Raw genomic sequence first — 25132 nt, 5'->3', positions numbered from 1 at the left:
CTGCCGGACGTGACTCATTCTCATGAAACCTGCCGGGTTCTTGCTGAGGGAGAGCCAAGTGTAACTCAAGCCATCCGGCGCAGAAGGATTGCTGATCAGCCACACCGAGCCTAGCGTCTGCCAGCCCGGCCCCTTTGTCCTTCAGCCCAACCGTAACTCGATGTAACTCTTCGGACCGGATGGAAGCTCACAGTGCGCGTGAAACTTGCCCGAACCCCTGCCCTGGCGTGTATAACGCCATTTGCGCCTTCAAAGGAGCCTACGACGTCGGCGTTGAAGCGATTAGGCGTCGAGCAACACCCCCAGTTTCTCGTTCCCGCTTGCTGTGCTCACGCTTGCTCACGACGTTAATCACGCACCTCACAAAGACGCGAGAGAATGCAGATATTGTCCCATGGGGCAGCACCATGTGCGCTGAAACGATCACCTAGCGGCTCGTACGGGACTGAACTGCCGGAACCCAACTGCTGGAAGATCGTCACCCCCACGCAACGGCTTCCAGGCAAGATCAAGCTTCGGATTGCCGGCAAGGGAAAGCATGTGCTGGTGCTGGTGCCGGCGAGGTGAGGCTGATACTGCGACTGGAATCTCCTCGAGTCTCCTTGTGTCTTGGGCCTGCCGATCCTTAACTAACCAGGTGTGTTCCAACTGATGTACCCAACGGCCCACTCGGTTCAAGACTGAAGTGTGTCAGAGAAGCATAACGGGTGTCTGCGACATGATGCGACAGCGTGCGACGCGCAAGGGACGAGCAGCTGTCACAGCAGTAACCCAGATTCGGCAGTTACTATGGGCATAGTCCTTCGTTACCAGAATTCTTGAGCGGACCGCATCCCGGCTCGTGCCCGTGGCACATGTCGTCTATTCATAGCGGGTTTCCGAGTATTCCGGTTCCAGCGCACCGTCCTGCGCACCTTCCCCTGGCTCACGCAAGAATCCGAGTTTTCAGCAGCGTGGTGCATGCAGATCTTCCAACCTCGAGGTGACCACGAGGATGCAAAGGGTTGACTTGCAACCGAGTGGGGGTTGGTTTGGCCCAGGGGTGAGCAACACCGAACACTAGGGGAAGCATAGCGGGCACGCGTCACCGGCGCGTCCGCTCGTTGGCTGTCAGTTCAGTGTCGCCGATGTCGGACACGGGATGCCGGCAGCGTCACCCAGCGTGCACTCGTACACCTCGGACGGCGTCGTGTGCGCGTTGCGATTGCGTTGCGCTGCACGCTTGCGTGCTCTTGGTCTGCGATCACTGCATTACTGCGGCGCAGGATGGCCACCGCATGCTGTCTTGTGCCACATCGCAACGGACTCTCCCAGTGTGATCAAGTGAGACGCCTGGGACATAAGTTGTCAACCGGTAGCGCGTCGACATACGCGGTCTGCAGGGCGACAACCTACGCTTGCGGACGCTAATGCGCACTTCCTGAGCGAACTGAAAGACCGAGACTGACCTCGGAGGCCGAAAGGTCCGACATCTACCGACACAATCGCACCATGCGCACCAGTGTGTTCTGATCGCACCATGTGCATCAGAGTGTTCTGAAGCATCCGGTCTGATTCTGATAGGGCAACGATTCCGGCCCCGATTCCAATGGCACTAGCGTCTCCTCCGTGTCTATTCTGTGTCTTGACCGGGGGCCACCCCGGTTTGCCTTCCGCTAACTCATTGAGCATTGAGCAGTTCACCGGAACGGGCCTAAGAAGTCGCGCCAGCAGGGCAACTTGCATCCGCCACGCGCACATGTAGGGTCATGCACCGCTCTCCCTACGATCGTTGAATCGTTGTTCCCGATCGCGATCGCTGCTTGCACCTGCACCAGTGCTTCAGGTGTCAGTGCCAGTAGCGTCAGTAGTCAGGACGGCGTCACGGACGTTATCCCCGTCGGGTGCTTCGTGGACGTGATCGTCAGATGGGCACCTTCCAGGACCGTGATGCGTTGATGATCCAGGGTATACACAAAGATAGGGGATATCCCTCGTCCCGAGAATAACGCGGGGTTCCTATCACATCGCCTTCTGAATGCTGCGGCGGTGCTTCCTGTGCACACCTGGCTTTGAGTCCGGGTGTGCATGCCGTGAGATGTTGCGAGTACTGCGGGCGGTCATCGCGGTCTCGGGTGCTGATCGCGAGACGGGCACAGCACTCGACGTCGTCACCGACAGCGAGCGTAGCGAGCAAGGAACAGGGACGCATATGGCACACCTGGTGCGTCCGGTCCGGAAGCCGGAAGTTCCTGCGTAGTAGTCGCCGCCTGCGGCTTCATCTCGTCTATTTCGGCCTCTATCGTATGATGCGACTACTTTTGAACGCTTGAGCATGACCGCGCGCGGCGTCACGGATGGGCTCTACGTGCGTAGAGCCGGTCCGAAACGACCGGCAATGTCAATACCAGCTAAACTTCCCCCCACCTTCTCCCCACTCAACCTTGCACCACGCGGTGGCCTCGTCTCGCTACGCAGTGTGCCTGCGGGACTGAGGTCGCAATGAGGTCGCGTTTCATCGCTCATGTTCACGCGCGGTCCAAGTTAGAAGAGGCAGTTAATGGTGGGCTTAGGCAGTTTTGGGCGCAAACGAGATGACGGCAAACTTGCCACTCGTGCGCCAGTCGGGCGCCTCCTTGTCGAGGCGCTCGGCGACGCCGGGCTGGAGACCGCAGCTGGACGTTAGCTGGCTTCCTGGGAGTGCTGCGACAATCCTCGCATGGGGTGGCCACTCGGCGATGTAGCGCCTTGGCCTGTTGGTGGTGTTGCAATCACGAGCCCTGCACCTTCACCCGTGAGACCGCTCCGATCTCCACTCACATGGTGTCCGCCTTGTTTGTGCGCAGCGAGACCAGGTTGAACTTGCCATTCAGTGGACCTACATGTTAGCTTGTCATTGCAGACACCGGGAAGTTAGATACGGCCGTTCACGACCGAACACGGTGAGCACGTTCGTCGCCGCCACTCACCAAGAGCCTCCTCAAATGGAGTCGTCGTGGGCCACTTCGCATCCCCGATCAGCTTGCGGTAGCTGGCATCAGCTTCGTCACCAGGATCGTCATTCCGCGCTACGGTCATCGCTCCACTCGTTCAGCAAGCTTCGCGCTACGCGGACTAACGTTGGCGCGCACTAAGAATGTGCGTCATGCGCCCGAGTCGCACCCGAGTAGACCCTAGACTCACTTCAGATCGCCCTTGAAAAGCACGAGGCCGGCCTTTTGAAGCTCGGCGAGGAGCGCAGGGTCCATCGCCGGGAGATCCTGGTAGGCGTACTGCGTCGTCCAGAAGTTGGCGGCTCCGGCGTCGGCACCCAGTGGGGTTGTGGGAGGAATGCTGAGCTTGAAGCGCCCAGCAGTCAGGTGGCCCATCCAACGGTCGGACAAACGCTTAAGCTCCTCCTTCTCGTCCGGGAAGAAGGACTCGTCCGCGAGTGTAGCGATCGTCCACCTGTTGTCAGTCACTCCTCTGAGCTAGAGCTACTCACTGGAAGTCGTGCGGCAGCACGTCCGACACGAACCACGGAATCGTCTTGGGGCTGATGTCAGTCCAAAGTTGCAGAGCGCTCAACTCACTGAAAGACAACCTGGGAGACGAAAGGTGTGCAGCTGACAAGGAAGTCGGCAAGGACAAGATCGGTGTACAGCTCGAAGCCGGCGTTGTCGAGGACAATGTCAACTCGACCGTCCTTCATGCCCTTGAGGACGTCCCAGACCTTTGTGAGGTCGTCGCGGAGCACGTGTTTCGCCTGCTCAGCCTGCGCGGCGGCGCCGATCGCCTGCAGCTTCTGCAGATCGGCGTAGTTCAGGTCGACGAGGAGCGAGAGGTCCGTCGCGTTCCCCCACAGGTCGGTCTGGATCATCTCCCTGCCTGTCAGCTCAAGCCGACGTTTGCAGCTCACCAGAAAGCGACTTCCATTGGGCTCTTGGGCTTGTCCCAGTCCTTCTGCAGCTCATCCTTCTTGTCGACAAAGCCGTTGACAACGCCAGCCAGCTGTCCGATCGCAAGAGACGAGGAGCGGTACGTCTCGACCTTGGATGTGAAGAAGGGGTCATACTGTTGCCAGTGCTGCGTCAGGGCGAAGAGCGACCGGAGAAGGCGGTAAAGGTAGCACTCAGCGAAGAGCCAGTTCATGGTGAACCACCGCTTCTCGTCCTCGGGCGTCTCGGCCAACGCATCGTTGTAGCACGCGCGGTTTGCGTTGCCGTCATCGGGAATCGGCCTGCAAGTCAGCTTACTGTCAGAGACCGCGGCGGCTTGGAATCCAAAAGATATCTACGACCCCTTGCAGTCTTCCACTCACTCGAGAACGGCGTTGCGGCCCATGGCGTGCTTCAGTGCGCTCAGCTGCGATATGATCTTCTTGCCCTCGGGCAGCTTCGGGTCATCGGGGCTCAGCTTGTGGATCTCATCCGTAATGGTCGACACGATGTTGGTGAGAATCACCGGCCATCGGCGCACGACAGTCGAATACGAGAAGCTGCTGTCAGTTATCGGCCGCGTGTTGTAACTGTTTGTTTACGCCCGGTTGATCGCGATTCAAGGCGCTACCGTTGTACACACCTGTCTTTGTCCTGGGGCGAGTAGCGCTCCGCTGGGGGCTTGTAGAGCTGGGCCATGATGTTTAGGTTGTGAGTGGGCAGTACCGAAAGTCTGGGAAGACGGTCGTCGGTGTCAAGTCATGCGGACGATGCGGACCTGAGGACCTGGCGGAGGTGGAGGTTCGGCTCAGCGGACTCGGATGCCGCTAGTTACCGCAAGGAAGGTCGTCTCATGTCTGCCTCGCGTGGTATTCCACACGGAACTCCATGCTTGTAACCTCATGTAGCAAGAGAGCATCTAAGATCTCCTCTGTTCCAATGCTTGCATTGTGCGCACTGCTTCGACAACCTCATGATGTGCGCGATTATCGCTGAGGGGATATTCCGAACCTTCTCCGGAATGGCGTCACGGCGTTCAGATTCGGACGACTCGACCCGCTTATCTGAGCGCCGCATGTTCCATCTTCCTCCATCTCGTCCAAAATCTTTCCCGCCTCTCCCGACTCTGCCCAACACACGACAATGGCGGAGCATCACCCGGATCACGTCCTGATCCTCTATGCGTCCGAGACCGGGGACGCCCAGGACGTCGCCGAGCGGGTTGCCCGCGCCTTCCGGCAACGACATCGCCGGGCTCTCCTACTCAGTATGGACGCCTACAATGTCGCCGACCTTCCTCATGAGCAGCTGCTTGTCCTTATCACTAGTACCCACGGTCGAGGTGACCCTCCGCCAGCTATGCGTGGTCTTTGGAGCAAACTCATCCGAAAGGGTCTGCCGGACGATATCTTCGAGGGTGAGCGGGATCCCCTGGCTACGGATTTCCGAAGACGAGGCTGACGTCAGACGTGCACTATTCACTCTATGGATTGGGAGACTCGAGCTACGAGCGCTTCTGCTTCGCTGGCAAGATGCTAGCTCGGCGCATGGACAGCCTTGGTGCTAACCCTCTCGTCGAGCCGGCATGGGGAGATGAGAGGGCGCCGGACGGGTGAGCCTTCCTTCCTTCGGCTCAAGTTATCAGGTTTAGCTGACTGTCAGAATCGAGGAAACGCTTATCCCGTGGATGGAAGCGACGCTAGATGCCATCTGCCCCTACCTCCCTGGCCCCTCTGAGCCACCGATGAGCAGCACCGCGCTGCCGCCGCCCGTATACCGCTTGGAACCGGTCCTCGACCTCAGCAAGCTTTCACTGAAGGACCAGCCGGCGGTGGAGAAAAAGGGTGACTCGGTTACTGTAGACGCGGACGCGGTATATGCCCCACCAGGCTGGAATTGGGCGACGCTTGCGAAGAACAAGCGTGTGACGGCCGAAGGATGGTGGCAGGATGTGCGGGAGATTGATCTCGCAACAGCACCGGATGTGTGAGTCCACCTCGTCTCTGCTTCACCGCTTTCGAGCCACAACTAACTTTCAGAACATACAAAACTGGCTCCATCTGTGCGCTGCAGCCGCGCAATTCGGCAACGGATGTGGACACCTTCCTCGAGCTGAATGGGCTCGAGGCGCAGGCTGACACCCCCGTCACGATCACGTCGACGATCCCCGGTCAAAAGCTGCCAGAACATTTGCCTTCGGGAGTGACGAGCTTACGGCGGCTTCTGACCTGGCATCTGGATCTAAAGGCGCCGCCCCGAAAGTCGTTCTTCGAGTGGCTGCGTCGCTTCAGTCACGATGAGCGCGAAGAGGAACGTCTGGACGAGTTCGTCTCGGACCCCGATGAAGTGCACACGTACGCGACGCGGAGCAAGCGGACACCGCTCGAGACGCTCGCCGACTTCCGCGAGACCAAGATCCCGCTGGAGTACGTTCTCGAGGTCCTTCCCCCGTTGCGCCGGAGACAGTTCAGCATCGCGAGCAACTCTGCCCAGCACCCAGCCGAGATCCAGCTGCTGGTCGCGCTCGTCGAGTACAAGACCAACCTCAAGATTCCGCGCGTGGGCGTCTGCAGCGCGTGGCTGAAGACGCTGTCTGATGGTGCGTCTAGAGCTTCGTCATACGCATTCAAAGCTAACATGACAGGTGACCGTATCCCATACCAGCTGCTGCCGCCGCAGATTACGCTACCATCTCAGGACACGCCTGTCATTCTCGTCGGGCCTGGCACTGGTGTCGCGCCGATGCGGGCTGTGCTGGAGGAGCGCATCGCAGAGGGTGCCGCGGATTCGACAGCGCTGTACTTTGGCTGCCGATCGAAAACCCAGGACCTCTACTTTGCGTCCTCGTGGAAGGAAGCGCAAGACAAAGGTGCACATGTCCGGATTGCGTTCTCTCGTGATCAGCCTGAGAAGGTGTACGTCCAGGACCTGATCAAGCAGGATGCGGCGCGAGTGCGCGAGTGGCTGCTTGAGAAGGACGGGCGAGTGTACGTCTGCGGGTCGTCTAATGCCATGCCTCGCCAGGTGCGCGAGGCACTCGCGTACTGCATCTCGGAGCAGGGCGGAGGCAAGATGACGGACCAGGAGGCGGAAGAGTACGTCGACGCCATGTTTGACGGCGATCGGGGCCAGGAGGAGAGCTGGTAGGCAGATAATCATGCCCACAGCGCATACATAGAAGGATAGAATGCATTGCACACATCATTGCACACAGACACAGAGTTCACAAGCGAGGCCGAGCCCCGAGCACGACGATGCACGGTTGCCCAATCGTATGTCGGCGGGGAGGAGTGTGCTCGGCGACAGGGGCCGGTTGTTGACAAATGCGGGGCCCGGGTGGTTGTGAGCGTGGGTGGTGGTCGGGACGTCATGTGTTGGATTGCCGGGAGCTGAACCGTCACAACTTTCGCACAGCCATAGCACTCGCTAGCATCGCTCACAGTCGTTTATGTTTAATCCGCTTTGTCCTTCGCTGCCGTCAACTCTTTCTACCTTACTCTCATCTACCTATTGCACCCGAACACACGCACACACACGCAGCATTGACTGACTGCACACGACACGACACGATTCCACACGACTCGATCAATCACCTCTTCCACAAACCCGCGTGAACATAGCCACTATTCCCTACGACTCATCCAGCCTCGACGGCACACCCACCTTCCCCGCCCGCCCCCCTCCTCGATGAGTATAAGTGAGCGGTTAGCCGAACTCGGCGACCGCACCATCGGCGAGGGGGGCACCCTCTCAGATCGCCGCAATCAACAGCAGCGCCTGGGGCGCGGACACGCGAGCAACAGCACTCGATACGACGGGCCCGGTGCCCAGGTCGAGCTCGCCCATGCGCCGCCGCGCGGCCTGACACTACAGCTTCCTTCGCCTTCTGGCCTCTCACACATCCTCAAATCATACACCACATCACATCCCCTGCGCTCGCCGAGTCCGCTACCAGCTTCCTCAAGAGTCGATCCGAAGCAGACGCAACGCGCCGCGCCCCCAACCTCAGCTTCCCCCCTTCTGTGGACGCTACCGACATGGCTTGCGTTCGCCCAGTTTGCAGCCTCCAAGGGCCTGCATATCATTTGGAGCCTTATGCGGCATCTCCTCGTTGGACCAAGAAGACGCAGTTGGGGGTACAGAATGACCTTTGTGAGTGGCGACTACTGATCGGCGCACACATAACGCTTGGCACGCTGGTGACTGCGGCACGCACAACGGCAAGGATGGATTCCGAAGCAGCAGGCAGACGTCACTCATGGCTTACCCTCGGTCACGTCGAGATGCACTGCTGGGGTCACCACGGGCCAGCTCTCCGGCGCTGATTGCATGACTGGTCGGCTAGAAAGTCTGCATCGCTGGGGAGGGAAGGCTATGAGGGATGAAACAAGCATGGAGCGCCTACGATCTGTGCTGAGGATCTTGTCATGTGCGGCCAATCGGCTCAGTGCCCGCAACATCGAGCCGGTGCACTGTGTTTCGAACGACGTGCGAGGAGCTTCGAATCCGGGGCTCTCGTTACCCCACGCTCATCTCCGGAGGCCCGAGCAGCCGCTGACGCTCTCAGATCACCTCGTTCATGCGCAACGTCGCCAACTACACTGACTTTGCGGATATTGTCCTCATCCGTCGCCTCATCAGCATCACTTACTTGATTCCGCTGCCCGCGGACGCAGTCGTGACGCCCATCACCTTTGTCGTGCCGAAACGAAGAGCTGACGCACTTCGAGGGTTCCTCCGGTGAGTCAGTACTGCGGGCCGGTGCCCTCAGCTCCTTGCCGGGCGTTGTCCGAGCGTGTCCGAGCTGGCCTTGGAGCGTGTCAGCTGACCAAACAGAGAATTTGACCTCCTGGAATCGGGCACGCGCGAGCTTACGGGAGAATGGGTAGTTGGCAACGAGGTGTGGAAGCGGCTGAAGTCTGAGCGTCGGGCGAAGTGGCACGCAGAGCTCAGGCGCCGGCAAGGACCGGGTCCTAGCCGGCTACGAGATGACATGAGTGACAGTGGCAGTTCTGCGGCACCGACTGTGCCGCTGTTACACGGACACCCGCATCCGCCGCGACCAGGGCGTCGCTCGTACTCTGGGCCCCGCACGCATTCGCGGGGGAACTCGCTGAACGGCACGATCAGTGGGTTACCAGGCTCGTCGGCGGATTCAACCCAACAAACGCCCCGACAAGGCGCCGCGACGCCCGAGCCGGAGATGGAGGGCGAGAGTCCCGGCCGTCGTGAGCGTGTCATCTACTACGTCCACGGCGGCGCGTACTACGTCGGCAACGCTGCTACGCACCGCCTCATCACGATCGGTGTCAGCCGCGCGTGTAACGCACGCGTGTTTGGTAAGTCCAGCTTACACACTGTTGCTACAGCTGACCGCAGCCATCACGTACCGCCTCGCGCCTGAGGCTGCCTTCCCTCTACCGCTCCTCGACGTTGTGCAGGGCTATATGCGCCTGCTGGCACCTCCGCTGTCGATTCCGCCGGAGAACATTGTCGTCGCGGGCGATTCGGCGGGCGGCGGTCTCTCGCTCGCGCTCTGCATGTACCTCCGCGACAATGACTACCCGATGCCCGCCGGACTTGTGCTACTCTCGCCGTGGGTCGACCTGACCATGTCCTGTGGATCCTGGGAGGAGAACGGCGACAGCGACGTGGTGCCGCTGCCCCCACTCGACAGTCATCTGAACCCCGTCGGATGCTACCTTGGCCCAGATGGTGTTGGGGCGTACGTCACGCACCCGTACGCCTCGCCACTGTTCGGCGACCTGCGCGATCTGCCGCCGATGCTGATCCAGAGCGGTGACTCGGAGGTGCTCCGTGACGAGATCACGCTGCTCGCGCACAAGGCGACGCTTGCGGGCGTCAACGTCACGCACGAGCTATACGAGGACATGGTGCACGTGTTCCAGATGTTCACGTGGCTGCCAGCAACGACGGCGAGCATCAACAGCATCGGACGATGGGTACGCCAGACGCTGCCGCGCATCGAGTGGGAGGCGCGCCAAAACGAGCTCCATGACCTCGAGGAGGAGCCTCTCCACCCTCCGCTGCACCCGCACGACGCGCCGCACGAGCACGACGAGCACGAGGCGGGCCAGGCCAACCCGTACGATGCCGAGGAAGACCCTTTCTTTGCCGCGTTCAACAGCGAGCGTCGTCTGCGCCGCTCTCACACTCAGCACCCCCTGCACGTGCGCAGCCCGACGTCACCCGGCCCACGATCTCGTGCTGGCTCGCGCGCCGCGTCGCCCTCGACGCTTCGTCGCAGGCGCCAGACGGCGAGCATGCACATGTCCTCGCCCGTCTCGCCCGTCGAGAACCACCCGTTCAACGTAACCACGTCAGGCTTAGCCAGCGCGTTCAGTACGACAGGCTTCGACGCCCTGTCACCGACGCCGTCTGTTCGTCGCCGGCTCCGCGCCCCCAGCTCGCACCCGACGACACCCTCGACACGTGCCCGCAACCACTCGCACACCGACATCTTCGAGCTCGTCGAGGGATACATGGAGGGCGGCGCTGCGAACGCGACAGTGGTGTATGCGCCAGGAGGCGAGATCCGGAGTGTCGGCGTGCTGGGCGACGAGAGTGACGAGGAGTAGCCCGAGGTCCGCGAGGACCGAGGGCTCGAGCGCTAGCCTGCTTTACGCTGACTGTGGAGCATGCCTCGACGAACCGAGGCAGCTGCTCCGACGCTCCGACATCGGCCGACGCTAGAGTGGTCCAGTCTCGGAGAAGGAATGCAGACGCAGGCCGCGCCACCTTAAATGAGGGAGAGAGGGGAGAGGAAGAAGCAGTAAAGCAAATGTAACATCCAACCAACCGCAGAACGATCATTTATATTAACGCCCCGACCAAGCGCCACAACAACATCAGTCGCATGCAACTCATACAGCATAGACACAACCCGCAACGTAGGTTTCCTTTTCAACACTGATTTATGCATACATTTGTCTTCGCGTGTGGCGAGTCTTTTGACTGTGCCTTGTCCCGCTCCAGCAGATGGGTGCATTCCAGAGCAGTCTTGGAGGGGAGTGAGACATGGTGGGATCGGCATACCGCTGTGCCTCACGCAGTCACTACGGCGCGAGTGAGTGAGTTTCGGAGGATTTTGCAGATCTGTTCGGCGGCGCAATGGACGAAGCGAACAAGACAGGTGAGTCTGACTCTCGGCGTCAGTCAGACCGCGAGCCGTCGTCCCTGTTCCTTCCTCGCGATGTCGAGGTATTGCCACACGCGCTGCTTACCCGCTATCGCACCGCAAAATGCAATTGGCGAAGGACCACCGCACGCGCCACGCCATGAGTGCAGACCTTGCCAAAGTCATAGTCCCGGATCAGCACTCCGAGTGTCCAGGCTGGCGAGGCTGATGGGGCAGCTCGCCACTCGCCGGTCTTCGGCGTGTCTCAGCCGGTCAGCGATCTTCTTCCGGCTGGATCTCCGGTCCTCTCTCCGAGCATGCCGAGCACCAGACAGTTCAGGCGCAGTCAAGAGTCGTCGGCGTTCCTCGCCTCTGCAGCTTGCCCGGGCAGTGTCATGTCAAGCTCACCTCGTGCGTTGTGTCTCAGACGTTGTGCCTTCTACCTGAACTCTCCGTCCTCCCTTGGTCCCTTTGTGCCACCTCTGACACTCCCCACGCAGACTCCAACTGAATCTCCTCCTGCCCCTCGTCATAACTCCAGCTCTGTTCTCCACACGCCAGCAAATCTGGGCCGGATATCAACCCCTCTTCGCCGTATATCGACGTCACTCGCGTCATGACAAGTGGCTCCTTCCCAATGGAGATAGACGCAGGGTCATGGACTTTTCTCCTATCTCGGACCCGACACTCCACTAACTATGCCCGGCTCCACCTAGGCGAACCCGCGGGCCCTCCTGGCCTTCCTCGCTCACTTTGCCATTTGCCACTGGGTGGGTGGGCTGTATGTCCTTGTATGTCTACTCCGAACGGATCGGACCAAACCACACCGGCCAGACCGGCCACACCAGGTAGACGCGGGCACCTCGCCGCTCGTCTACGTCGCCTCTACGTGATGCCGTACCCAAGCCGAATACTTCCATCCCCACTCGCGTGCGTTCCCCACCGAGCGCTCGAGGACTCGAAAAGCTCGGAGATCACCAGGCACATTGATCACTGACCCTTTGACGCCGTGCCTCAAGAGCTCAAGAGGGGTGTATCTGTCGAAAAATTTCTGAACGCTTATTCGCTCCCTTCTCTTTCGTCACTGCGCTGCTAGTCCCGCTGACATCATCACGTCTCCTCTCCTGAGGACCTGAAGCATGACACTTGTGCGGTCTGCACGTCTCGTCGTGCGTGCCATGTACGTCGGACGGGAAGATCAAAGGATCCAAGGACCACAGGAAGTGCATCAGTTTGCACGAGTGGTATCAAGAAGAGGACGCCTCTCAGAGCTACATCCGAGTCCACGAGTCCACGAGTCCACGAGGGATGAATGACCCGGCGCAACAAACAATGCGTCACCTGACCCTTCCTCTTTTGAGTGGAGGTATGATCGAGAGCCAGCGAAGGCCAATTCAACTAACTGCCGTTCGTTCCGAAAGAAGGCCGCGCCGCTCCGTGAGCCGCAAAAGCCGTGTGCCGTGAAGTCGCTCGAGCCGGGACTTGGTACTAGTCTGTGTTTAGTCTAACTCAAAATGAGGGGTCTACGGGCCACATGACATTGAGCGAGGAAAAAAGTTGCTGCGCATCTTGCTTTCGCCGCCAAGTAAGTCAGTCAGTCAGTCAGTCAGCATGCACTAGTAGCTCGTGCACAACCGCATCGCACTCGCACTTGGTTGCACTCATTAGTGCTGTTGCTCGCGCTCTCATTTATGGCCTAGGTTTTTATGTGCATTAAATTACGAATAATACCTCCATCCTGCGTGGTGGTAAACAGAGACAGCACGCAGCCATCGTTTAAACTAAATGTGTGGGGGTTTGACGAAATGAAAGTGTGTGTTTGTCGTCGAAGTAGTCAACGTCGATTCGCTTAGAAGGCGGCAAAGGCGAGGACGGCAGCGACGATCGAGCCGGCAGAGGCGACCATGGGCATGGCGCCGCCAGAGGGCTTGGCAGCGTCGGCGGCCTTGGAGGTGGCAGAGCCAGCGGCGGAGCCAGCGGCAGAGGTGGCCGACTGGATGGCCGAGGTGGCCGAGGCCTTGATGCCCTCAGCGGCGTTGGAGGCGGAGGCAGAGGCCGACTGGGAGGCCGAGGCGCCGGCGTTGGAAGCAGACTCGGACTGCGAGACGGCAGAGGACTCGGCCGAGACGGCAGACGAGGTCTGCGAGGCGGCGGCGTCGGCGGACGAGGCCTCCTCAGAGGCGGACGAGGCCTGCTCCTGGGCAGACGAGGCGGACTGGTCGGCAGACGAGGCGGTGTTCTCGGCAGCGCCGGCAGACTCAGAGGCCGACGAAGCGGCACCGTTCTGGAGCTGGTTGCAGACGCCCGAGATCATACCGGGGGCCTGGGCGACGTACTGCAGGCACGAAGTGTCGGCAGTGACGCAGGGGGCACCCTTGGCGATGAGCTCGTTCTGCTTCGAGCAGACACACTGGGCGTCGGTGAGGCCCTGGCAGCCGAGGTCCTTGGCGGCCTGCTCACCGCACTTCTTGAGACAGTCGGGGACGTTGGCCAGGGGGCTGAGGGAACAAGTCAGTAAACGATTCACACTATGCGTGATGATAGGAATAGCAGAATGCTGTGCCAGACGGCGCGGCGACTAGTGAACAGGCTAAGGGAGGAAGGACGCGCTCTGCTGCGATGGGCGATGATCGCGGTGTCGCGACGATCTTAGACCGCGCACTACGGGGGTATGCAGGGGGAAGGGACCACTGGAGGGTACTCACTCATCCTGGGCGGCAACGTAGGAGACGGCGGCGGCGGCGACGAGGAGAGAAAGCTTCATGGTCGGTTGATTGGACTGAGTGAGTTGGGGAGGAAAGAGATGAGGGGTGAGGGGGACCTGTTTATAAAGTGGTCGTCTCTGGGGGCTTTCCGCTTTCCTCTATGGGCATGCCTAGCTCGGTCCGGTGCGGGCGGGAGGTACGGTGCTCGCGCGGGTCTGCCATTGCCCACAGCCCATCTGGCCCATCACTTCTGCAGCAGCCCAAGCAAGCCCAAGCGAGGAGATCTGCTTTGGGACAAGCGCTGGGCTGCTCTGTTGTGCCTCGCGCGTTCGTCTGTCCGGGGATTACGGCGCGGGGGACAGGAAGGAACGCAGGGCACGGGCAGAGGCCGGGGAACAGCAGCCAAGCAGAGGAAGACGAAGGGCCTGGTGCCTCGCTGCCGGGTATAGAACAGCAGCGGTGTCTGGTGTCCTGGGGGAGGTTGGATGTGGCTCAAAGGGGGAATATCGGTGGTTGTGCCAGGTTGTGCCAGGGCCACAATCCATTGGATGATCCGGGGACCCTGGGCCATTCCTTGCTCTGTCCCTTTGTCTCGTGCCGGCTTATGCGGCTTCATGCGGCTTTGGCAGGCGGTGGTCGTGGTCGCATGCGCTCCTTTGCTTGCCTCCTCAACGGTTAGCGCGCTTCGAAAGAGCCGGCCTAGCGTCGAAAGCTGCTGCGCAATTCAGGGTCCATTTCAACTGGCACAGAGCAAATGAGGCGCAGGACCCGCAGCAGGTAGAAGAGAGCACCCAGGAATGACATATGCGGGGCCGAGAACGGGCAGAAACGCCTCGCGCGCCTCGTCTCCTCCCCCAATGAGGGCCGTCAGATGCACGCAGGTGGGCCGAGGTCAAGTGGAAGATGCTGGCATGGCACGTCCAACAGACCATGCAGACCCAGGTGCACGGGGGTACGCGGAGCCTTTGGGCCTTTGTTGTGACGAGGGCCGTGGGCCTGTTCAGCCAGACTTGCTGCGCTTCCACCCACGGCGACCAAACCTTGTCGCCCATGACGGCCAGCCGCTGCCGCGCGGCACATTGCGGCACTTTTGATCATACTGTTCTGCAATGTACGAGAGGAAAATGTGCACAGCATGCGTGTGGTTAGAGTTACAGTTAAGCAGTACCAGCGAACATTGCCCTCGTCACCGCTGTGTCCGCTGATCCGCTGAGCGGTGGGCAAGTGGAGTATAGTTCAGGCCCAAGGAACTATCTCGCCCTACTAGTTTGCAGCTGGACCCATGTTCGTGCGCAGCAGATGTGCGCTTATGCACGCCATGTGCGGTGTGACAAGGTGCTGGAACACACTAAACCGACACACTACAGTTTCTTGGCCGGCGCTAAGCAAACAACCGGGCGCGATGGACTGTGGGTTGACTCTGCTCCTGCGTCAGGTGCTCAGCACGGCCAGTCCGTAGGTCGGTTCCCCAGTCACAGTGCTTCCTCCACCAAGGACCACCAAGGACCACCAAGGACCACCAAGGACGCGATTGAATGCACCGAAAGCGCAGTCGGTACGGCATGCGGGTTGCTGATTGCAGTCACGGCCAGCTCCAGAACCAGACGGACGGGCATCGGGGAGACGCAGACGACCCACCGCAGAGAACCAGGCCAGGCCAGGTCCACCGACGTTCCGCACCTGAAGGTGACACCTGACAGCGACCTGACAGCGACCACAAGTTGCCAGCTCCGTTCGGAACAAGGCTGCAGTCGGATTGGGCACTGGGTGGGGAGAGGGCGAGGAGGGGGGAACAGGGGTGTAGGGGCCGGAGAGCGGCAATCTCCCGCGCAGCAACTGCCGTACTGGTGATTGACTCGGCGTCTTTCCGACCCCCATCTTCGCCCCCTCGCAAACAACATCGCAAAGGATCAGCCAGAACGCAGAACAGAGGCCACTACTTCGCGAATCAAGAACGTGCCGAATGTCAATCCCCAGTTCGCCCTGGTCCCCAGCAAACTCGGCGTTTCTTTGGCGCGAGCATGTGCCCAGCCTAGACGGCCCAGACAGCCCAGGCCTGCCTCTGCGGCTTGCGGAATACGGAATTGCAAAAAGGGTAAAGGCCTCAAGCCCTCAGGTATTAGAAGCCGTGCTCGCCTGCGTTTCTTTGCCCGCGACTTGAGAGCGAGAGAGAGACCGGGTCCGCGATGCACACCCATGGCCCTGTACGCCTCGTTCGAAGCCCCGCGCTGCCCTGCCGCCTCTCCGACCAGGCGTGCGGGCGTTCATGTATAATTCAAGCCATGGTGCTTTGGTCCACTCAACGTGCATTCTTCTGTCAGCTTGATGCAAGCCTCTCGCGCTCATCGCTTGGATTACCGGGCCAACCACAGGTCTCAACTCACGCACGCGCGGCGGCGACTTCGATCTCCGGACCTGCTGGCCTGCTGGTGTCCTGGCTGTTGGACCTGACTTCCTCGACCGCTCGGGGCCTTGGACCTGGCGACGATTGATTGGAACTGAACGCTGCATACCTGGCACAGGATACTCGGTACTCGGTTCCAGTCATCCCCGGGTTGCCCCCAACGTGCGCAGATGCGCAGGCGCTGGTCCGCTCCGCTCTCCACTCGATCCACTCTCCGGACACCTGTAAGCGGGCTAAAATTGACTGCGCAGCACAGACTCTTTGCTTGGCACACGACCGCACCCACCCGCCCACTGGAGCCGCTCGGCCACTCGCCGTGCGTGCATTCTCCACTCCACCTCCGCATGTTCTCTTGCTCGGCTTCCCCACTTGACGCTCGGTCGGTGCCTTGGTCCCCCACACGGCCCCAAAGCACATGCATCCTTTCGATCTCTATCTCTATTACAGTGCTATACTAATGTGCGCGTGCCTTGCGCCGCGCCTGGCCCCTCAACCGAAGCTCTTGAGCGCAATACCCTTCTTCTCCTGAGTGCTGCCACTGGTGGCAGCTGGTGATCCGGCCTGCGCGACCGCGTCGCGTACGGCCTTCTCCAGGCCAGCGCGTTCGCCTTCGGCCATCGCCTGCGTCGCGTCCTTGAACGCCTTGGGGCTATTCTGCGCCAACTGGAGCATCGTGCTCGTCGCAACCTTGTGCAGTCCACTCGGCTTCTCGACTCCGGTTGGGTCGAGCAGCAAGCACAGCGTCGGCAGCAGGATGCCGTAGCCTCTCGGCTTGACGTCCTCGGGTAGACCGCCGCACCACGCAACCAGTCCGCGAATCACTTCACCGACGCCCTCAACCGCTCTCGGCCCGGCTGATCCGGCAGCGACTGACACAACAGTGTCCGCCACATGCTGAATCATGGGCGTCAAGACGCACATCGCGGCGTACTGCAGGACAGGAGACGCTCGAGGCGGTTGGCCGGGCATGGGGCGCAGCGAAGCCACCAGAAGCGACGTCGCGCAGTGGATCGCGGTCAGACCCAGCTCTGGTCGCTCGTCACCAGCGCCCATGTATCGGCCAATGTCAGAGCACATCTGCTCAATCACTAGCTTGGACACCTGCACCGAAAGGGGAATTGACGTCGCAATCAGCACCATGGCCAAGAGATTGTTCTTGATCTTGACGTTCGCGACACTGTTCACGCGCGACCTGAGAGCTCGTCAGTTACATGCTTCAATTGTCGCCGGATCCTGGCGCCCCGACCCCTGTGGCCGCGGTTGAATGGGGGCACGGATCACCAGGCGGAGGTTCCTGATCGAGATTCTGGGGCACCTCACACAGACACGTACCTCATGTCATCAATGTTGCTCAAGCACGCGCCCAGAAGACCGTGGATGACCTTCTCGCTCGTCGCATTGATCGCGGGCACTTGGGCGCTCAGTGTCTGATCCAGGAGCAGCTTCAGACTGGGGAGACACTGTCCTGCGAGATCCATATTCGGCGTTTCATCCGCGAGGAGGTCTGCGATTCGGTCAGCTCCATCGTCCACATGGAGAATCAGGAAACGGCCCACCCGGCCGTCCGGTCGTCCGGGGTCCTCAAATTGGGAGTCCATCACGCCCGTTCCGGAACCCTGTGATGCGCCATCGCACGGACGTCAAACGCGTCTCTTGTCACCAGGGTACCGGAACAGTGTGACACCCTGTTCTGCACATGTAACACTTACCGGCAAACAGATGAATGGCAACAGCGCACAGGTCGGCCCGTTGACCCAGGTCCATGATGTCCACGATCTTGACGTACGACGCGAACGCGGCTCGCAGGAACGCCACCCGGTCCGCAGCCGGATCAGATGACGACAAGTTCGACTTGGTGTCGCGACTCGGAATGGTTTCACGCAGGACAAACGCAATAACAGCCAGAGCCCGACGGAGCTGAGCCTGGTCACCGTCCTTCCTTGACGTTGCCAGTGCGCTCACAACCTCCACCATCTCCGCCTTCACACGAGCCGGCTCCGACATGGCGATGCGGTAGCACAGCGTGATGAGTTCGTCAAAGAATGCCCCGTCGAACACGGTCGTGCCGCTGAGCTTGGGCTGCACGAGAGACGCCATGCTACGCAGAGCAACTACAGCCATCTTTCGGTCGCTGCCGATCGCCCGTGTCAAGCTCTCAAAGGCAAGACCGTAGATAATGTAGAAGTTGGTGCTGGGCTCTGGTCGCGCCATTCCCGTCTCCTTCTTGGGCTCGACGGCAGACGTAAAGGTCTGGCCGTCGATTGCACCAACGATGAACGGGTCGTCGTTGGCAAGCCCGATCGCAACGGCATGGAGCAGCTTCGGCACCGCCTTCTCGTAGTACGGCAGCAGGACGTCGCGGCCCATACCCGAGGAGAGGTCCATTCCCGCGCTCGGCGCCGCTCCCATTTCGGGGTCGGTCCGGAGAAGAGCATAGTCACGGAGAGCGCCCACCCAGAAGGGGCCGAGCAGCCAGCGGTACGGCTTGATGACCTCGATGAGGTAGGCCTGGGTGGTAGAAGCAATCTGGAGCTCGGCCCACGCGGCAAGGATAGAGACCTTGAGCATCACAGACGCGCTCGTCGACAGGTTCTGCACATCTCCAAGCTGAAGCATGTCCCCGTCTGTTGTCAGTTCAAATCCAGTGACCAGACAACTTACTCTTGCACTGCTCGAGAGCACCAGTCAAAAGTTTCAGGATACGGCCCATACGAGAGACCTCCTTGATGACACCGCTGCCGACGAAAACAGCGCAAACCTGCACAGCTCGAGCGAGGACCTCAGGAGTAGAATCAGAGGCAAAGCTGGGCGTGAGAGCAGCGGCGATCGGGGCCTGGTGCTGCTCAAGGAGCAGCGCACCCTCGAAGTCCGGGTCCGGCGAAGCAGCGAAGCGCTCGACAACATCTCGCAGGACAAGCAGGCCAGCCAGACGAACATCCTCCACCAAGGCAGCCGAGGCACTGAACGCCATGCGAATGAGGTCAGCCACACGCGAGAAGAGCATGTGGCGGGCGTTCAGTCCAGCCTGGCGAGCAAGCACCGGGTTGAAGTGCTCCGGACGGCCTTGCTCGGCAACAGTGGTGACAATGTTGTGCAGGCACTGCAACGCGAACAACTGCGTGCGCCAGCGAGATGTCTGCAGAGCCGAGTCACGGCTATCGCCACCGCCGAGAGACTCGCCTTCGTCGTCAAGGAACAGGGGAGCGCTGTTTTGAGCCGGCGTTTCATCCTGCTTCTGGTTGGCGACCGATCGCGACATAATCCGCTGGCAGAGATCGATCCAGCCCGAGGGCAGTGCAGCGGCCGTCTGCAGCAACCATGACCGGATAACAGCGCGGACACCCTCGATGGTCGGGTCCTTGTCGAGGAGACCGAAGAGCTCTTCCACAAGCTGGTTTCCTCCAACCTTGGACATGAGAATGGCGTTGCGCTGGACAATCTGGTACAGGGCCGTAATGGCAGCGACCTTGAGCGGTCGTCGGGAGCTGGTGAGGTAGGTGCGGAAGCTGCCGACGAGCTTAGGAGCGTCGACCTCATTGGGCGCGAACATGAGGATCTGCTGCATGCACCGCAGTGCCTCGACAGCCAAACCCTCATCTGTCTCCTCGCGGAACTCGTGGACCAGCAGGAACACGAGCGAACGAACCTTGCCAGGTTCCTGCAGCTCAGGACCAAGCACGCCGATGATAGCGTGCAGAAGTCGGCAGATGACCTGGTATGCGGGGAGGTCACCTCGTAAGTTGACCGATCCAAGAGAGCCTCCATCAGGCTCGTGGGTCTCTAGGAGGTAGATGTTGGTGATCATGCCCAGAGTGGTCTGGACATAAGGCGAGTAGCTCAGGTTGGCAGCGTTCACAATCTGAGTGAGGGCGGCGAGAGCGTAGAAGTGGACGATGGGATGCGGGTCGGTCGCGAGCGACATGAGAATGTTGACGATAGTCTTGAGGATCGGTCCACCAGACATACCACCGACAGACGAGTAGATAGAGCCAAAGGCCACCGCACATCCTGCACGACTCTCTGGAACACGGTTGTTAACCACCTGATCGACTAGCCATTGCACCTGGGACGAGAGGTAGGCACTGCCGGCCAGAGCAGAGAGGTGACCCATCGTCCGGGCAGCCGCGCCACGAATGCTGGGGTTGGGGTCGAGCACAGCGTCCTGCAGTAGAGACTTGATGAGGTCGCTCACTTGCGGCGAGCCCAGTGCACGTCGAGCCTTCTGCCCCGCTGTCTCAGCCTGCACAAGTGACCGCCTCAGGGCCTCCATCGTGTTGGCGACCACAGCCTGGCGACGTCCGGGGTTACGCTCCAGCTTGGACGAGCGGACGTGAGAGCTGAGAGTAGCCAAAGACTGCACCTGACCCTCAAGGTTCTGGTGGGAGAAGAGCGCGGAGAACAGCTGGACACCGGCGTCAATAACACCGGTCTGAGCTGGGACAGGCTTGGGACTCTCCGTCATAGCCTCCGCGTTAAACAGATCAACGTAGTCGTGCTCCGCGGAGCCGATGATGGGGTGATTGAGCTGGCTTTCAAAGGCCATCTCAATCTTGTCACGGTTGAGGAACACGTCCTCCTCGGTCGCGCCACGCTCGCGCTCCCTGGCCTTCAGCAAGCTGGTAACTCCAAAGGCATAACCGTCTGTAGATGCCCAGACACTGGTGAATTGTCCAGCCTGGGCAGCGATAGCAGCCTGCGCCGCTGATCCCGAGTAATTCTCCGGGTCAGCAAAGACAGTAACGGCAGCCTGGAGCAGAGCGGGTTGCATGCTCTCCGTCGCCGAGCTCGGGCCAAGATCGGTGAAGCACTGCAGCACTCTTCGTCGGAGAGTAGCCTCGCGCTCGACAAGGGACGGCCGCATAGTGAAGGCGACAGAGTTCGAGTTGGGGTTGGCGGACTGCTCGCGCAGCAGTTCGGCGTACGCAGCAGCGAACCCGTTGACGAAGTTAAGGCTATTGGTGAAAAGAGTGGCCAGTCGACGAGCAACATCAATGTTCACAAGCGCCGTGTTATGGCGAAGGAAATTGTGAATAGCGGCAAGCGCGCATTCCCGCACGACCAGGAGGAAGTTCCACTCCGCCTCACCACGGTCACCCACGATGCTGTCCTTGCTAGTCGGCTTCGGCAGAGCATTGCGCCAGAGCACGAGCAGCTGCGGAAGGTGAAGCTTGACAAAACCTGGACCAAGAGACATCAGGGAAGCAATCAGATGCCAAGCGACCTGCACCTCGACGGTAGCCTGAGCAACATCGTGGTCTCCGGCGCGCTTGAGCAGTGACACAGCAACGTCGAACACCTTACTGGGGATGTCGCTAGACACGTAAAGCGGTCGGCTCGGGGTAACCGCAACGAGGGCACCAAGAGCGTAGGCTCGTCCAAGAGCTCGAATCTGCACCTCCTTGGACGCCGTGGGGCTCGAGAGCAGCTCAATATCCTTGTGAAGATCGGCAAGGAGTCCGGAAAGCAAAATCGGCAGCTGGTTCGGGTTGGCGGCGGCGAATCGACGCAAAGCATAGGCAGCAGCCAGGCGAACCGAGTACGACTCGTGGGACAGCAGACGGACGAGCGGCTCTGCCAGAAGTTCCAGAATAGCAGGAGGCGCATTTCCAAGCTGCCCCAGCAGACCGGCGACCTCACGGAGTGCAATGATCAGAGCGTGCTTGCTCGGGTTGCGGTGCCCAGCGAGGGGCTGGGCCTGCCATTTGCGGAGGTACGAGTTGGCCCACTCGCGGATGGCCATCACGTAACCAGACTCGGTCAGCATCGAGACGCCGATCAGGTCGCGGAACAGAATGCCGACGGCCTCGCGGGTCGCCAGAATCTCAAAGCGGCTCGTCTGCGACCGGGGAGGAAGAACAAGCTCATTGATGACGTGGTGGACGATGTCCGCATAGTGCTGTTCCACGTACTGTACGCCAAGCTGCGTGAACAGAGTGGCGTAGACATCAAAGAGGGCGTTGCGGAGCTTCCGAGGTGCGTTTGGTCGGTTGTACGGAATGCTCAGATGACGGAGCATCTGGTCGATCGAAAGGAGAGTCTTGACCTTGTCCTCCGGAGCCGACGTGATAATCTGCGGCCCCTCCGCATCTTCCTCAGCAGCCTTCGGCAGCGCCTTCTTCGGATCAGGAGGTGCGACACCTGAACCAGGCACCTGCGTTGCAGCCAGGAAGTGCGCGATCATGCGAGAGACAGAGCGGCGGGTCAGGTAATCGGCATTCTCCAGAGACTTCAGGCCGAGGGGAAGGACCATGTCTAGCGTGGGCTGAAGCTGGAGCACCGGGGAGTACGTGTGGAGGTTGATGAACACCTCCGCACACGCTGACTGCACCGGCAACGCCTTGTCCTGCAGACCGTTGCGAAGCTGCTTCAGTAGGTCCTTGACCTGTGCGTCAGGAAGGGCGCGACCAGCGGAAACGAGCGACTTCCGAAACGCGAGGACAGCATGCGTGCGCAGAATGACAGAGAAGTTGGTATTCCGCAGCACCTTCATGGAGAGCGAGCAAATCTCGGCCATGAGAGACATCATCTGGAGGTGGTCAGTGATTGTCAACAAAAGTCGGCTCGTGCGTCACCCAGGGTTGCGGGTCGGGCAACAGGTGACCACGCGGAGCACTCACATTAGCTCCATGGGCGTTGATAACCTCCCCAATCGTGTACCAGCAGGCTACTCTCTGAACGTTCTCGAGCGCACTCATGTTCCTGCCACCTCCGTCGACAGCCTTCAGGAGCGCCTGGACGACATCGAACAGAGAGCGGCTCTCCACCTTCTTGTGGAGCTTGACGAGGATACGGGCGGCGAGGTGCCTTATCGGGCGTCCAGGCTTCGGCAGCTGCTTGGCGGGTTCGACCTTGTCGGCGGGAACGAGGATACGGAGAATGAGGGTGTGGAGGGGTTGGATAGCGACTGTAATGTCATCGTCTTTGAGCGTGTCGAGATTGGTGTCAGCAGAGCGCAAGAACGAGAGAAGCGAGATTTCGGCCCCCTCGCCGGTGAAGCGGCCGGGGTCGACGATGAGGGGGTTGTCGTCCGGCATCACGGCGAGGACACTGGGAAGGATAGCGATGAGGAAGGTGGTTCGTGACGTGACACGACGAAATCACTGGCTCACCCAGCGCGCGCAGGTGCCAGCGTCAGGTGCGGGACGGACGGTCGCGGCTCACGTGGCGCGGTTATCTCAGGACCTCCGAGATCCTCACCCTCCGTTTCATGTCGCAGCCGACGCAGATGTTCTACGGCGAACGGTACAAAGAGAGAGTACATGCATGCAACAATGAGATTAACGCGAGATAAGAGGAGACGGCGTTTAGTGTCTATGCGATCAAGACGCTTCTGTTCAACAGCGTTCGACATCACCGGCCCTGACCCTAGCTCTGGAGAGCGGTGACCCTCTCCTCACCCTCCGGAGCGTCCGCCTCGAGCTTCTTCATGCGCACAAGATTGCGCTTCTTAACAAGTAGGCGTACAGTCCTCTCCTTCTCAATATCAGAGAGTTCTTGCCAGTTGGTGATTCGAGAGATGGTCTGCGGTGAGCTTCGCTCTCTTCCCGTCTAGGCCTCTCAGGAAGTGCTCTAGGCCTCCTTCAGAAAATCGCCAACACTCACTCCGTCTGCATTCACGATCATCGGACCCATAGAGTCCAACTTGATGGCCTGGCCATCGACTTCGAGTACGTTGGCTGCCTTGTCGGGGTTGGCGGCGGTGTTCTCGATGGCGAGCGGCGCCTTCTGTTCGTCGGACATGGTGGAGGTGATCGCGGGGGCCTATGCGCTCTGAATCTCGTGGGAAAATATCCAAATAACTGTCCGTCTCAATGCCGTCGCTGTCGCGTCGAGAGACCCGTTGAGTCGTAGAGAGAGTTCGTTCGTAGGAAGGTAGACGAAGTGATGCGCTGATTTCGAGCTCGGTGACCACACCGCTCACCGTATGACGCCAGCCGCTGACCACAGAATCGAAGAATCCAGGCACGGTTGAAGTTGCAGTCGGACGAAACCCTATCCAACCCTCCCCGTTAAGGGGCCGCTTTTTGTTCGTCTGGTCATTCAACACGCGCAACGCACAAAGTAGCCTCAACCACACTCATACCGGCCATGTCGCTCGACGCCCCCAGCTCGGCCATCCACCTCAACCTGCCCCCGAGCAGCTCGAGCGCTTCGTGAGTGCTCCCCCGCTTCTCCCAGGCGCAGGCGCACCAGAAAGACGGAAAACGGACGACTCGGTGGACATCGCAAGGTCGTGCGCGAGTACATGACCACCCCTCCACTTCCGCCGCTCCGACTCTTATCAACTTGGTGGTCTATTGTGTTGTACACATTGTGTACTCTTGCGCCTGGGACCCAATTGAAGCTTCGTTGCTGGAACCCATAGCTAACGGCAGGCGCCCCCCGACGCTCATCACCGTCCACCCGTCGGTCGTCGCTTCGATCCTGACGCACCATGCGCGACGAGCGGACACGTCTGCCCCGCGCGTGATCGGTACGCTGCTCGGCACCCGCTCCGAGAACGGACAGGAGATCGACATCCGCTCGTCGTTCGCCGTCCCGCACTCGGAGGGCGAGGAGCAGGTCGCGCTCGACATGCCCTTCCAGCAGGGCATGATGGAGCTGCTGGCCAAGAACGGCATCAAGGAGCAGATTGTCGGCTGGTACGCCACACACCCGGAGCTGAACGGCTACTCGGCCCTCATCCAGAACTACTTCTCCCAGGAGACTATGCCCAACCAGGCCATCCACCTCACTGTCGACACCGACCTGCAGGCCGACGGCAAGGGCCTGAGCGTCAAGGGATGGGTCAGCAGCTCGCTCGGCCTTAACCCCAAGCCGGAGAACTGCGTCTTCCTCCCCGTCCCCGTCCAGATCAAGTACGCCGACTCGGAGCGCGCTGGTCGTGAGTAATTCTGGCTTTTTGTTTTTGTTTTCCTCATTGTACTAACACGCCACAGTTGACCTCCTCACCACCAACCCCACCCCCAGATCGGAAGAGCGTCGTGTA

At 60.3% G+C, this 25132-nt stretch overlaps 6 protein-coding genes across 6 annotated transcripts; 2 read left to right on the top strand and 4 right to left on the bottom strand.

The window, feature by feature from the left end:
* Positions 1–2548: 2548 nt before the first annotated feature.
* Positions 2549–4595, bottom strand: A1Q1_01588 (uncharacterized protein; the record flags this gene model as incomplete). The annotated part of the gene is made up of 9 exons (XM_014324627.1): positions 2549–2732; positions 2800–2857; positions 2949–3047; positions 3099–3109; positions 3163–3426; positions 3552–3829; positions 3889–4198; positions 4280–4486; positions 4540–4595. The coding sequence occupies 9 exons, from the start codon at positions 4593–4595 to the stop codon at positions 2549–2551; spliced, it is 1467 nt and encodes a 488-aa protein (XP_014180102.1).
* Positions 4596–5039: 444 nt separating this feature from the next.
* On the top strand, positions 5040–7043 carry A1Q1_01587 (NADPH-ferrihemoprotein reductase; the record flags this gene model as incomplete). Its single annotated transcript, XM_014324626.1, has 4 exons — positions 5040–5313; positions 5364–5508; positions 5559–5882; positions 5936–7043. 4 exons carry the CDS (start codon positions 5040–5042, stop codon positions 7041–7043), a joined length of 1851 nt encoding a protein of 616 aa, XP_014180101.1.
* Positions 7044–8475: 1432 nt separating this feature from the next.
* On the top strand, positions 8476–10495 carry A1Q1_01586 (uncharacterized protein; the record flags this gene model as incomplete). Its single annotated transcript, XM_014324625.1, has 3 exons — positions 8476–8636; positions 8733–9235; positions 9276–10495. The coding sequence occupies 3 exons, from the start codon at positions 8476–8478 to the stop codon at positions 10493–10495; spliced, it is 1884 nt and encodes a 627-aa protein (XP_014180100.1).
* Positions 10496–12883: 2388 nt separating this feature from the next.
* On the bottom strand, positions 12884–13798 carry A1Q1_01585 (uncharacterized protein; the record flags this gene model as incomplete). The annotated part of the gene is made up of 2 exons (XM_014324624.1): positions 12884–13532; positions 13740–13798. The coding sequence occupies 2 exons, from the start codon at positions 13796–13798 to the stop codon at positions 12884–12886; spliced, it is 708 nt and encodes a 235-aa protein (XP_014180099.1).
* Positions 13799–16632: 2834 nt separating this feature from the next.
* A1Q1_01584 (clathrin-coated vesicle protein) lies at positions 16633–23177 on the bottom strand (the record flags this gene model as incomplete). The annotated part of the gene is made up of 5 exons (XM_014324623.1): positions 16633–17335; positions 17476–17647; positions 17853–18767; positions 18805–22669; positions 22761–23177. 5 exons carry the CDS (start codon positions 23175–23177, stop codon positions 16633–16635), a joined length of 6072 nt encoding a protein of 2023 aa, XP_014180098.1.
* Positions 23178–23508: 331 nt separating this feature from the next.
* On the bottom strand, positions 23509–23883 carry A1Q1_01583 (uncharacterized protein; the record flags this gene model as incomplete). The annotated part of the gene is made up of 2 exons (XM_014324622.1): positions 23509–23691; positions 23746–23883. The coding sequence occupies 2 exons, from the start codon at positions 23881–23883 to the stop codon at positions 23509–23511; spliced, it is 321 nt and encodes a 106-aa protein (XP_014180097.1).
* Between the last annotated feature and the right edge of the window lie 1249 nt (positions 23884–25132).

Source organism: Trichosporon asahii (genome assembly GCF_000293215.1).
Source record: "Trichosporon asahii var. asahii CBS 2479 unplaced genomic scaffold scaffold00050, whole genome shotgun sequence".
NCBI lineage: Eukaryota > Fungi > Basidiomycota > Tremellomycetes > Trichosporonales > Trichosporonaceae > Trichosporon > Trichosporon asahii.
The sequence above is the reverse complement of the archived record's forward strand: the minus strand, read 5'-3'. Positions and strand labels throughout refer to the sequence as shown.